This window comes from Lytechinus variegatus, chromosome 12 (genome assembly GCF_018143015.1).
Source record: "Lytechinus variegatus isolate NC3 chromosome 12, Lvar_3.0, whole genome shotgun sequence".
Taxonomy (NCBI): Eukaryota; Metazoa; Echinodermata; class Echinoidea; order Temnopleuroida; family Toxopneustidae; genus Lytechinus; species Lytechinus variegatus.
The window spans coordinates 32,003,060-32,017,163 of NC_054751.1; the positions used below are offsets into that span (position 1 = coordinate 32,003,060).

Below are 14,104 nucleotides of genomic sequence, written 5' to 3' on the forward strand. Positions count from 1 at the left end.
TTATGTCCTTTAGATATGTCAAAATAATGGTGCATCTGTAATTGCATAGGTCCATTAGGATGATCGTTCTTGCTTACAAGGATAAAAACAATTGTGGTTTTGAACAAAGAATTATGGCACTGCTGGCTATCAATTTCATACTGACAGTCTAAGTCAGACATCTTTAAGATGTGGCCCTGGGGTCCATTTCATATAGCTATTCGTAAGTTAAGAACGACTGATAATCCTTCTTGTGGTAAATGATATTCACCATTAAATGTTCATTGGTGATTATTAAGCACATAAGAAAGGTTTACCAGTCGTTCTTAAAGTCGCTCTTAACTTACGAATAGCTTAATGAAACACCCACCAAAATAGGTAAATAATTTTCTAGACTTTTGTGAATCAACCCCACAGATCTCAGACTGAATGCATATTTTCTTCAAATATTATCAGACCAAGCACTCCTTGATCCTATCCATGCAATCCCATCCTTGATGGTGGATCAATTAGGAACTATTTTTTATTTCAATCTTGACTTGCTAATGATCAGGCCTGAGAATTCTTTTAATTATTCTTTCTGACATTTTTGGTGAATGAATGAGAAGATCACTTTTCAGGAAGAGTTTGATATCACAGAATTTGAATCTTCAAACCTGATTTTCAGTCAACATCATCAAAGTTCAACAATCATTCTTCATCAGCCAAAAAATTGATCATGTAGAAAACCAATGAAAAAAAGCATGCAACTAGAATCTTGCATTATTCAACTGAATTTTCAGTGGAAAACAAAGCAGATAATAATAATGATCGTCAGTTCTTGTATAGCGCATAACACATTATGAATAACATCTCTATGTGCTTCCTAAGGACTTGGATATTATATATATCCAAGATATAAATTTAAAAAAACATATATATATATCTTCTATTCCTTAAAACCAATCCATGAGTATTGTAAATATGACGACCCCCAAAATATTATCTTCTACATATTGCTTTGTATAGAATTTAATATTAGCATAATATTATGGTATATTATTCTTCCGTTTTCTCAAATAAAGAGTCTGTCCCTTTAAAGATAAGGGACACTTTTCTTTACATGTTTCCCCCTTCAATCCCTCCTTCTCCCTCGCCCCTCACCCCCCCCAAAAAAAAAAAGAAATCACACGGCAGTGTTCCATACAATGGTCTATAGGAGTATTTCAAGAGAAACCTTTTCTCCTGCTTACAAATTGGCCATTCACAAATCAGATGCAATTATTTCAGTAGCTCATAACCTTGAATTGTTATTGATAACAAGTTTTATGATCAGAGTACTTATAAAATATTTTTGCTTACATTCTCTTGTCAATCATCTTGGCCAGTGAGAGAGTCTTATCTGCCAGCTGAGCCCATCCATGATGAAGAACGATCTCAAAGATGGCCCTTACCAATCGTCCAGCAGACTGCATGCATTAAAACACACAAGTAGAAATATTGAATATTCATTAATCAATATTCATGACTTAGTTTATAAATAAACATCATCAAAGACACTAGTAGGAATAACATGCACAAGGTACCTTTAGAACAGCTTTCAATGTCCTAGTGTTTGAATTATTTCAAAGGAATTGAACAAGTGTGACTATTATTCCAATCAGGGAATAACTTTGATCATCAGATTGATTTGAATTTCTAGTAATGAGAAAACTCCTAAGTTCTGTAGAGTAACCTTTTGTGTAGCAGGCTTTGCAATATGTAGAGCAAATTGCGATGCGATACCAAGAAAATTAGTCTCTGCTAATACTCGAGTAAAATGATGTGAATTATGTTTTCGAAGATAGTGATGTGGATCTTGATGAACTATTCTCATCTCAAAACCATGACTGGTCATTATATTTTACTTATGACCACTCATCACCGGTCATTAGTAAATAAATGTAATAGGACAAATAAATGATTGGTTATATATGCACTTCCAACCAATCATTACATAAGGATCCACTTCGTCATCTTATAAGATTATATGCTGTTATCTTCTTCAAAAAACATTATCAATATTCATTCCAGGTTGTTTAAGAAGGAAATGATCGAATAATGATGCGTCCACATTTAACGAACTAGACCCATACACTTTCAAAATAATGATGACAATTCAACAAATACCCTTACCATAGGCAAAGCTCATTGACCTTTGACATAGGTCATGTTCACTAACACTTGATTACTCTTATGTCCAAGTTTCATGAGCTGGATCAATATACTTTAAAAAAATATGACATTTCAAAAACTTAATCTTGGTTAAGGTTGCGATGTTGATTTCCCCAACATGGACTAAGTTCATTAACCCAAATGACCTTTGACCTTGGTCATGTGACCTGAAACTTAGGGCAGGATGTTCAGTTTATATTCAAGTTTCATGAACTAGATCCATATTCTAAGTCATTATGACATTTCAAAAACTTAACCTTGGTTAAGATGTTAATGTTGACGATTCTGCCGTCGGAAAAGCAGCGCCTATAGTCTCGCTCTACTATGCACATAAGACAAAAATTGTAATATTTGTAGTTCAATATCTATTTTCATATGAAGCTTGAAAATGCTGAGGTAAAAGAAAAGGAATGGTCACTTTTCAGCTAAAATCTTATATCATATGATTTGAATCTTCAAACCTGATTTTCAATCAACATCATGAAAGTTCAACAAACAATTCTTCAAGTCAGCATATATCATTCAATAGTGACGCCGATGCCGCCCCCTTCAGAAAAGACATGCCTTTTGCCTTGCTCTGCTATACAGGCGAGATAAAAATAGCGTCAAATTTTGATAATTGCACTAAATAACTCTGAAAAGGAAAAACGTGTTTTTCATTTTCTGATACACATTGTACACAAACATCATTGGTCAAAAATTTAGTTTTTCTGAGCAGCAGCAGCAGCACATTTGCTTGGCCTAATTTTGAATCTTCTTAGCATGTTAGACCTTGATTAGTTTCTGACTGCCAATTACACAAGACTGCAACTTAGAATGAGAATGTCTGAAAATCACCTGCAATGGCTGGGAATCAGTAAAACTGCTTCTTTCATAAATAAATGAAGAAAACTAAACTAAAAAAAACATGAGTAAAATACAAACAAATATGTTAGTTTCCAAAAATGCTTTATGGCGAGAAAGGAGAAATCACTTTTCAAAAATAGTTTCTTATAAGATTTGCATCTTCAAACCTAATTTTCATTACAACATCATGCACATTTGTTGCATCTCTGATGAATTGCTAGCAATTTTTAAGGAGAAATGTGGGGAAGAGCCTCCCTCTAGTGTGTGTTTAATATATGTAATTATGTATCCTCTTGTTAATATAAACACTCACCTGTGTGATAAAGACCATATCAGCTACCAAAGCAAAGCCGTCTAGCTTCAGTTGAGAAATGTATGCCTGAAGCAATACATTCACCTGTATTGTGAAAAAATAGAAGAGGATAGGTCTTTTTAGACACAGTAATAGGCATTCAAAATGTTGAACAAACACTATCAAAGTAAAAGTTTGCACATATATCCTGACTTTATAACCAAACAAAGAAGAATTCTGCAAAATTTCATATAATGAGCTAACATCCCATATGTAATCTTTTTCTATTTAAGAAAAATATATTTAAGTTGTACAGAATATTTCAAATTATGAATGAAATGTATTTAAATAATGTATTTTTTTAATGCTGACATAGAGAAAAGAAAGATCACTTTTCAGTGAGAGTTTGATATCATAACATTTGCATCTTCAAACCTGATTTTCAGTCAGCATCATCAAAGATCATCAATCAATTTCTAAGAATCAGCACACTATACAAATGTACATGTATCATTCCTTTTCATATTATTTACTTTATTTTCCTGTATAATATTGCTTACACTTATGATTGTAAATAACTAAATTTACAAGATATCGTAACTATTTATCTCAAATGCTCACTTCCTACCTATCGTAATTTGAATAAAAATCACATCTATTTATTGCAAATGCTCAATTCTAACCTATTGTAATTTGAATAAACATTATTGAAATTAGGCCCGTTTCGGGTACACGGGTATAAAGTCAGTGAACAAGCTCAAAGCCTCACATTAATTCTTAGTTCTCAGACACTGCACATGTTTTAATCACTAATATGTCAATATATTTCAATTAACCTAGAGTGAGTTTACTTCCAAAATCGCCGATTTAATCCACATTTATTCTGGAAACTCAAGTTTTTGTACCACACGAAATGGGTATGCTCTGGTCAGTGCAGGGCCCTAGTTAGCGCCGACGTTCGTTGGATGCGCATTTTGCATACTGTACCAAACATGCATGCACAGATCGCTGCAGAATTGAGTGTAACTGAAGTTATCGATTGATTTTCATTATTTTATTGCCAATTTGAGGAGCGTGTTTGTAGGCTTGTAGCACATGTGTATGAGCGTATAACACGTAACTGGAGACTCGAGAAAGCGTTCTTCAATCACTTTTAGAGCCAATTTGAGAATCACCAATTGCGACAGCGATCATTGCTCCAGTTACGCTCATAAACATGTGCTACAAGCCTCAAACAAACGCTCCTCAAATTGGCAATAAAATAATGAAAATCGATCAATAACTTCAGTTACACTTCTGCAGCGATGTGTGCATGCATGTACGGTAAAGTATGCAAAATGCGCATCCAACGAACGTCGGCGCTAACTAGGGCCCTGCACTGATTTACTTTTGCATTCTTTATTAATTTAATGCGCTGCTAAGCTGAGTAAACTTTTTAATTGCACCAATTTTTGTGGATTGATACTTCTAACTTCTCAGGTAAGCTTTAAAACCGTGACTTAGGCTACATGTAGGAAACACTGAAAAAATACCGTAACTCACTCTCACTCAGTGTTTACAACGTGTACACGTGTACACGACTGAAAAACACGCCGTGTACACGTGCATCAAAAATGGACTTTCAAACCGGGCCTAATTGAAATAATCGGTCCATTTATATACCCCATCTACTATATGCATATACTCTTCTGCACTAAATCAATTAATAATTCCTACCAGTTACCCATTCATCCCACCTGGGTTGAGAGCAGCACAATGTGCATAATTTTTTGGGGAATGAAATTAATGCATGGAGTAGGATTTGAACCCACTATCTTCTGATTGAAAGGTGACAATGAGAACCACTACATAGAATGCCTCGTTCTAATTATGATAATTTCAATTCAATCAATCCAGTATACAATGGGTTAACCTTTCGACTGCTGAAGTATGAGACTCCTATAGGTATTGTACTGGGATCATCTGGTTCTAGGAGGCAAGGGGTTATTCTTACCTTTGCACTTGGTTCCTCTATACTCTCCTTGATAGGAATAGGAACCCTCTCTAGTAGCTTGGTCAGCTCCATCTTCTCTTCCTAAAAAAAAAAATTTGATAAAATTTGATAAACAACATAGAATAAACAGAAATAATCATCTTCATTGCCACAATTTTGAGCAATTATCAATAACAAATATTCAAGAAGTATGTAGATTAACTGAATAAATCTCGGAGCAAATATTTTATACACATACATCTTTATGGATGGGAGTTCAAGCCTTTCTTGGCCTATGCTAACTGGCTATTACTCAAATCATTTACTCATCATTTGCTGCCCAAGGCAAGGTACCCTACCTTAAAGATCACCAAATATTGATCGTTGGAAAAAAAGTGCATTTTCAAATCATAATAAGGATTAACTTTATGCACTGCTCTTTTAAACTGCATCTTCACCAAAGCTTTATGGAAATTACCTATTATTCAGAACAATGCAAAATAAGTTGAAACTACTAATCTTTTGGTGGTTAGAAAGAATCCTACTTCTAGTGATTTAAATGAAAACAATTTTCAATCGGTCAACAAAAAAGGATATGGTAAACGCTATTAATTTTGTCTTGGTTCTTACCTCTCTGACGACCATATGCCTAAACTCTGATGATAGAGAGAAGACACGGAAGAGATCAATCTCGCTCAAGGTTGGTTTCAGTAGACTGTTGTAGGTTGACATAGAATCGTTGGTGCAGTAGTAGTGACTGGCAATGCGGCCAAGTTCAGTAACCTGTGAGCAAAGGAGAGCATCATTTCAGTGTAAGCCAATCATAAGTTTACATAAGAAATCACTTCAACCATCATGTTTTTGCTCTGTGGGAATCATTTCTTTTAGTTAGGTATAGATAAATGATTTCTTTTAGTTTATCTAGGCAGCAGCAATTCAATTAGCATGGCTTATTTGGGGTTCTCTTTGTTGGGATTGCTGGTTGCATCTGTAAACAGTTATCTGATGACTCCCAGAGTGGCGATTGTTCACAATTGCACTGTATATACATGCAAAGGTTCTAGGTTAACAAATTGGCAAATCAACGAGTGCCATTTAAAGGTAATTCAGCTTTCTATGGACCTTCAGCATGCTTTTAAACACGATGGGTAGATATGCACATACATTTATTTTGACTTTTCTCAAATTCTTTTTTTCAATCATTTTTTTTTCAAATAGCAAGGTCAGCAGACTCGGTAGCTACTGCTTAAATGAGCAAAGTCATAATACTATAATATGTATTAACCGGCATTAAAATATTATTCTAATGCGATTAAATACAAAAAGTATTTCAATCATCAAAGAATTTAATCAAATCTACTCACATGTATCAATATAAATTGGTATGTGCCTCAAATCTCTAAAGGCTTGGTGCAATTGGAAAAAAGGTTCAGATCTTGCTTGATCAAGTAAAGTACTTCCCTTATAATGAAACAAAACTTGCATAAGTTCCAAAGGGTACTTTAAGAAATGCATATATACTCACTTGTAAGTTGCCTGACTTGCGATCATACTTGAGCAGGTTGTTCTTATCAAGAGCGATAGCAGCAGCATGGATCAGGTCTATCCTGAATTGATCAAGGTCTGGATCTGTATCCTTGGAATCTCCTGGGATTCCGTACAGTGTAGGATTACGCATCATACGGATGTAGAGATAGGTGTATCCCAGCCAGGTTACAGCATCTTTCATTGTTTGGATGTTACCGAGGACCACTTCGGCATTGAGGTTATCAGCAAGCTTACTCACAAACTGACTCTCAACTGGTAGCTGCAAGGCAAACAAAATTCAAAGTTTAATCTTGAAATTCAATTTCTGGCTTGCACCCAGTAAATAACATTGTATACTCGATCTGGAAGCCAGAAAAAAATCTTGGAACCATCGGGAGTTGAACCTCTCATCTACTGATTACTGGTGAACAACTCAACCACCAAAACCATCACTAGTCCATGGCACAGTCACGATGATATAAGAACAAATACCTCAGGACCTCTTATTTTTAATCTGACTTCAATTCACATTCCACCATGGATAATAGAATGGAATGTTAAGCAGAGATATAAATTAAATGTAAAATCAAAGACACGATATAATCTGTCATTATGAAAATATAAATTTCTAGGTGATATAAATTGAACATTGATAAGTTTAGAAGTGAAATCTATAAGAGATTAAATCACAGAAACATGAAAAAGTTCCTTACCTGCTGATTCTGCAGTGAGAGATAATACTGAAGCTCACTATGGCTGGTGATAAGAATACCCTCTCCCTTCGTATCATACTGAGGGCGCCCTGCTCTTCCCAACATCTGAAGTACGTCAAGAGGTCCAAGTTCCACCCATCGACCCTTCTCTGGATTATAGATCTAAAACCGTAAGGTAAAACAGGATAGAAGTGTTACTTATTATACAATAATTTCTCTCAAAGCAAAGAAATGCTATTCTCTTGCAATTTTCCCTCTTTTGCTCATTTCTCACCAAATTCCCATATAATTGATTTTAAATACAAGCATGCACTTACAGTAACCCTAAATTGCATTTCACTGAACATTCATCATCATTTTTATCTTTCAGATTCAACTCTGAATTATGCAATCCATTGCCCAGGATGTGCAATGGGTCCTGGGGTGAGTTACATAAAAGATACAATAAATTCTACAATTGAGTGTAACTGTAGGTCTATGATGTACTATCTACAAAACGTCACAATCAATTGCTAAGTTTGATTTTATATTTCAAGGTTACATGGCCCTAATCAAAGAAAGACTGACCTGAGTTCCCTTGATGATGACAGTATGAGCAGGGAGGTTGACACCCCAGGCAAGGGTTGCAGTGGAAACCAACACCTGGATATGACGATCGGCAAACAGATCTTCTACCAGTGTCCTGTCAAGTCTGGTCATTCCAGCGTGATGCATGGCAAAGCCATAGGGAAGAAGGTCCTTCAGTTCCAAATTCTGTGGAAAAGGAATTTGATCGGAGAGTAATACGCAAGGTGGTTGATTCCATGCCATTACCTTTTTAGGAGTCTAGGACTTTTACCTCATTTATTTTCAACAAATGTTCTTGTGGGTATTTAAGTAAAAGATTCCTGTGGATAAGTATTGTGGGTGATTCTCATGGATAAACCTTTGGGGTAAAACTTAATCAAAATTTTTGAAGGTATTCTTGTAGGCTGCCTGCCAAGAGATTAGCATATCCAAAAAGTTTGATGACATTTTCCATAAGTTATTAACTTTTTTTTAATTTTATGTGAGGAGGAATGATACAGGTGGAAGTGATATAAAAAAATAAACAATCACTCATTCTCGGACCAGGCTAAAACTATTCACTTTCAGGAATATCAATAGTATCATTGATGTTCCTTCGATGTGAATAGTTTGAGCTAGATCCCTGAGCATCATAGTATATTTGTAGACTATCGCCTACCTCTGCATGTTCTGCTTCAGACCTCAAGATCTCAGTGGAGGCTGAACCTTCCCTCAAGAACTGACCAAGGGTGTCCTGTTCCAAACACAGATCTCTGATTGCTCTAGCAGTCTTACCGGTCTCTTTACGAGAATGCACAAACACAAGTACCTAAAGTGGATGACATACAAAAATAACATAGTATTAATATAATAGCAGTGATATTGCCACCAGCAATTATACCAACTACTATAGGATTTATCTGTCTTGATGCAGATTCTTGATTCTATCCAGCAAAAAGCTGTACCAGCATTGGAGAAGATGATACAACAGCTGGTGAAAATCTGGCTATTGCCAGCCTCCAGCATACGAGGGTGGATCTGATATCACAGTGCGTTATAAATGCACATCAGCGTCTGCACAAGATATATCATATAAGGAAATGCTACCAAGGTTGTATACTTTGTGGTTCTTTTAACACAAAGGGATAAAAAGGTTACCTGGTTTTTGCCAGCATTATCCATAACCTTCTCGTAGACGATCTCATTCATGAGCTGAAACCTCTTGAGAGCCTTCTTCTCTGTGATACCAATGTACTGTTGCTCCAGCGGGACGGGACGGAAGCTGTTATCAAAGAAAAACAGTCCCTTGTCTGGCTTGACCCTCATGAATCCAGCCACGTCCTGGTAGTTTGGTAGGGTTGCACTCAGACCAACCAAACGGACATCTTCCTGGGAGGTCTCAATGTTACGAATTGTCCTGAAAAAAAAACAGGAGAGGTGTAACAAAAGATAACACGCTTAATATTTACAACTGACTCTAACTTGTTGACGACTGGGCACCTGCCAGGATTAGTCCCTTGAATGCGCAGCGCCGAAAACGGCAGCTCACGCTAAATCTTAGTGATTGATGATTAGGGTCTTCTGAGGATACAGAAGGGGAACTCTATAAACTGCACATCTGGCCCCCTATACCTGGAACCTGCCTGAAAATAACATACCTGTTTTCTAGTTTATATGAAAACTCTTAATACTCTCAAATCATCATCACTTGAGCAGTTCATAAAGTAAAGTAAAAATGGGAAATTAGGGTTGGACATACAAAAAAGTAATTGTTTAATGGAATTGTCCAGAATATTATGCTCATTCTTCAATGAAATTTCAATTGACACGCAGGAGGGTAAATAGAAATTGCACGGTATGAGCCTTGGAAGTGATGCAAATGTATTGTGAAACACAGAATAGAAATGCATTTGTTGTGTGTTTAATGGTAAGAATTGCGATGAAAAATGAATTTACCTTGAAATAACTGCTTCCAAGACTGGACCACGATCGTCATGAAGGAGATGAATCTCATCCTGTAAAATATTGAAAAGGTACTTGACATCATACAGGAGGACTTACAATTTCTTAACTCTGCAAACTCTTTCTACGTTTCTGTACTTACAAAGTACATGTATCTGACCCATAAAAATTGCCCATAAACATTATTTCCTCTCATGTGCCATCAAGATTTCCTTTCACTCTGGCATATTTGAATATTATACCCTATTACATAAGGAGATAGACTTATCTTATGATCAATGTAACAACTAATTACATGGGTGTCATAGATTTACAACTGATATGAATTGTATAATGTATCATAACTTTTATGCTTATGTGGCATTGGTCACACTCTTGATTCCTTGATTATTTGTTGGGTGGCGAGTATAGAATGGTCAAAATTCTGGGCCTGTTTCATAAATTTTACAAATATAATTTTCTGTTGGATAATAGCAACCATGGAGACCATGCTCAGCGACCAATCAAATTCAAGGATTCCATGGCAGTTACCATTAGATGGAAAAGTTACCATAATAACAACTTTTAGGCAACAATGCCCACAATCTTTGCTCCACATCAAGAACGGTTGGATGGTATAGAGATCCCAAAGAGCAAGAATGTTCCATGTACTCACAATGATGATGAGTCTGACCAGCTGTGTGTAGGTCTTCTCTCCTCCTTTCCTTGTGATGATATCCCATTTCTCTGGGGTACATACAATGATCTGTGTAGCCGTGATCTGATCCTTGGTCAGCTGATGGTCACCGGTCAATTCAGATACCGTGATGCCATACGAATCCAGCCTCTGTTCAAAGATAAAGTTTGGTTCTGATTAACTTGTGGGAGAAATTGTTTCAAAGTATCTAGGGAAGGCAGTTTAAAATGCACCTATGATTTGGTGTTCATTGTGAGTTATTGGAATTATCAAAATGATAATAAATTGACTCAATTCCGCTTAGACCAATATGCACACAGAAATGAAAGTATGGGACTACAAAAAAATGGTCAAACCAAACAAATAAATAGTCAATAGTGTATTTTTTCTTCTTGTTATGAATGTGGGGGCATTTGAAGGGCAATATATTACACTAAACCATTATTTTATTGAATTCTTCAAAAATATAAAACGACTTGAAAACTCACTTAATTTGTTTGCATCTTTTTGACAACTTGATTTTTCTTAAAATTCTAACCCAATGCAATACCTCTCAGGTTTAGTTAGTCTCTGATCTACATAACTTAAACGTTCTTCAAATAAAATCTGATATGGTAAATCTTGAATGCCTATATTGCTCAGATGACAGATTGTCAGACTATGATTTTGAAGTTCCTGGTTCAGAGCCTCACATTGCGACTCTTATGATCATTGAAATTCTATACGTTTCAAGATAGCAGCGTTACCCACTTAATTATAAATAAAATCTATGACCAAGCTGAATTAACGATCATTTAAAAAAGATAGAGATCAGTCAATTATCATGTGAACTGACGATCATTAAAATAATACACTTATGTAAAGACAGTCTCCTATCTACAGATACTGTGAATGGAGAGAAAGAGAATAATTGGGACACTGACCTTCCTAAAGTTTCCAACCATCTCCTGTACAAGTGACCTCATGGGAGCAATGTAGATGATCTTAAAGGCTGATGTGTTGATGGTGCCATCAAGATTGATGTTCTTACCGATCTCCCTCAAGATGGTCAGCAACGCAACATTGGTCTTACCAGCACCCTGAGGGAAAGAGAAAATAAAATTGTACAAATGCATAAGCAGTGGCGGATCCAGGACTTCAAAATGAAGGTACAAAGAGTGTAAATTTGAAAACAGGGAGGGAGGGGCAGATGATAAATTTCTTAGATTTAGCAATATGTTTGATGGAAGATTCTTTAATATAGAGGAGTGTGAGTCCCTTGTGCAACCATTGAATAAGTGCCAGAATTCAAATAAGTATAACAAAAAGCACTGAAATTAAAACACACACACAACTTGTTGCCCTACTATAATTTAAGCTAACCCCCTCCCCTTCACAATACCCTTTAGCATGTCATGCTATGTCGTGCTATACAACTATAACACAATTGAACAATTTCTAGGGCATATTTCGTTTGTTTAGGGTTAAAGATCATGCCAATCCTTCATGAAAAATTTGAAAAGCAAATCAGGAAGATCTGATGAAAATACATTTAGAATTAGAGTGGAGAATAAATGAGATGTAGGTCTCTTAACATCAATATGAAACAAGCAAGTGATATAAATTCCTTTACAATTCAGGCAATAAAGAATATGTAACCTGTATGTGAAGGCCTAAACCACTGCAAAACTGTGACGAAATGAGTACTGTGCTTTATCAATGGATGTTGCTTCCTAATACTTACAGTTGGGGCACAGAGTAGCAGGTTTTCATCGGTCTCTAAAGCAGCTTTATACAGTCTGCTCTGAACACGATTCAGACTTTTAAATCCCTCAAACGCTGGCTGGGCATATTTGGGTAGGCGATCGATCGGCACCAGTGACTGATGAAAACAGATAAAATGGAAAATTGTTATAAAAATCACTGTGAAGAAATCATAACACTTCACTTCATTTCATGGCCACCTATCTGAGGCAGCCACCTGCATAAGATGACCATTAAATCTGATTCTCATGTAGGCAGGTGTGTTCAAGAACAACAACCACCTGTCAATACAGGCTACATATTGTGCTTTACCTTGGGTGGTCACCATGGACAAGCTGCACTGTCTAGGCATTGAATTCAATAATATACAAATAGCGAAGAGGCATGGGTGCGATGGTGCAAGATTTCACGATGAGGTGAAAGAAATATGCTCTATTCAACAAGGTGTTGGCCGAGTTAAATAGGATGGTAGGTCGTGTGTGCAACGGTACAAATGTTTGACATTCATTCTCTTATTTGCTCGCGTAAAACAAGCTAAGTAGGCCTTGTACAACACATTTTGAATGCATAGGAGTTTAAAGTTTACATTTAATGACAAATACAATTAATGTTTTTACATCTATGATTATACATCTATGTTTATAACCTCAATTAAGATGGAATGTCAATACATCTAATAACTGAAGTTATAACAGTAGTTAATGAGTCTAATTTTCTGTTGTTTGTTACCTCATCATCTTCATATGGCTTTGGCTTGAGAGCTGGTACATGAACTTCCTCGTATCCTTTCCTCTGTTTACGATAGGAACCATCAGGAAGCTGACATCGTTTGTTTGCCATCAGATGACTGCCTTGAGCAAAGGCTATATCCTCCAGATCAATCAACTTCTCTGGAAGCATTGTCTGGATAAACAAGAGATGAAAGACACAAAGCTTAATGTTTACTGGGGTTTTTGTTTAATAGTCTGAGTGAAGGCTATAATGTATCACTGTAAGTAACAAAACCTGTTACCTAATTCGTATTCTTCATGGGTTTTCACCAATCTTTTTAAATTCAGGTCAATTTTGTGACTCTGGCATCATGTTGTATACTCATTAGCCTTGATTTCCTTTCTCTCTCTCTCTATCCAGTGTCCCAATATATACAGACTACCACACTTCCACAGCACACATCAGTGAACATAAAGCAGTGTCATTTGAGGGATGTGTTTTATAATTCCAGCAAGACATTAATCAACATAGTTCTGCACTCGGCTCAGGCATAGTTAATTGGCACCTGGCTAAAAATATCTATTCTATACTCTGGAATGTGGCTGAGATTAAGCCAGGGTAAGGATCATAATTAACACCTTCAGTACTCTCCAGAAAGGATAAACAGTACTTAATCTATTCAATTCACTTACATTATCATCATCATCAACTTCCATGGCATCAAGATCTGCATCAACCCTGCTCTGTCTGGCAGCAGCCTTCCGAGCTCTTTCTTCCTTGATGATATCCTCTTTATCGGTCTCAGTGAGGGCTTGGAGGATCGCCGCTAGCTCTGGGTCTTGCTTCATCTGATCCTCCAGCTGTTGCTTCTCAGCCACCGTTTGGGATTTGGCCAACAGCGTACAACAAAGGACTGTGGATCAAATCAACAAGATTACATTAGG

At 36.3% G+C, this 14,104-nt stretch overlaps 1 protein-coding gene across 1 annotated transcript in view; it reads right to left on the minus strand.

The window, feature by feature from the left end:
• The window catches only part of LOC121424829 (U5 small nuclear ribonucleoprotein 200 kDa helicase-like), a 40,815-nt gene that overhangs the window by 19,555 nt on the left and 7,156 nt on the right, over positions 1 to 14,104 (minus strand). Inside the window, exons 8-22 of the mRNA XM_041620627.1 lie at positions 13,853 to 14,073; positions 13,179 to 13,352; positions 12,430 to 12,567; positions 11,630 to 11,785; positions 10,686 to 10,856; positions 10,025 to 10,083; positions 9,227 to 9,485; positions 8,748 to 8,897; positions 8,090 to 8,275; positions 7,523 to 7,684; positions 6,808 to 7,089; positions 5,913 to 6,065; positions 5,304 to 5,384; positions 3,332 to 3,415; positions 1,321 to 1,427 (exon numbers count right to left, since the gene is read on the minus strand). Of these exons, the coding sequence (XP_041476561.1) occupies positions 1,321 to 1,427; positions 3,332 to 3,415; positions 5,304 to 5,384; positions 5,913 to 6,065; positions 6,808 to 7,089; positions 7,523 to 7,684; positions 8,090 to 8,275; positions 8,748 to 8,897; positions 9,227 to 9,485; positions 10,025 to 10,083; positions 10,686 to 10,856; positions 11,630 to 11,785; positions 12,430 to 12,567; positions 13,179 to 13,352; positions 13,853 to 14,073 (2,383 nt within the window). The remainder of the gene's footprint in view (positions 1 to 1,320; positions 1,428 to 3,331; positions 3,416 to 5,303; positions 5,385 to 5,912; positions 6,066 to 6,807; positions 7,090 to 7,522; positions 7,685 to 8,089; positions 8,276 to 8,747; positions 8,898 to 9,226; positions 9,486 to 10,024; positions 10,084 to 10,685; positions 10,857 to 11,629; positions 11,786 to 12,429; positions 12,568 to 13,178; positions 13,353 to 13,852; positions 14,074 to 14,104) is intronic.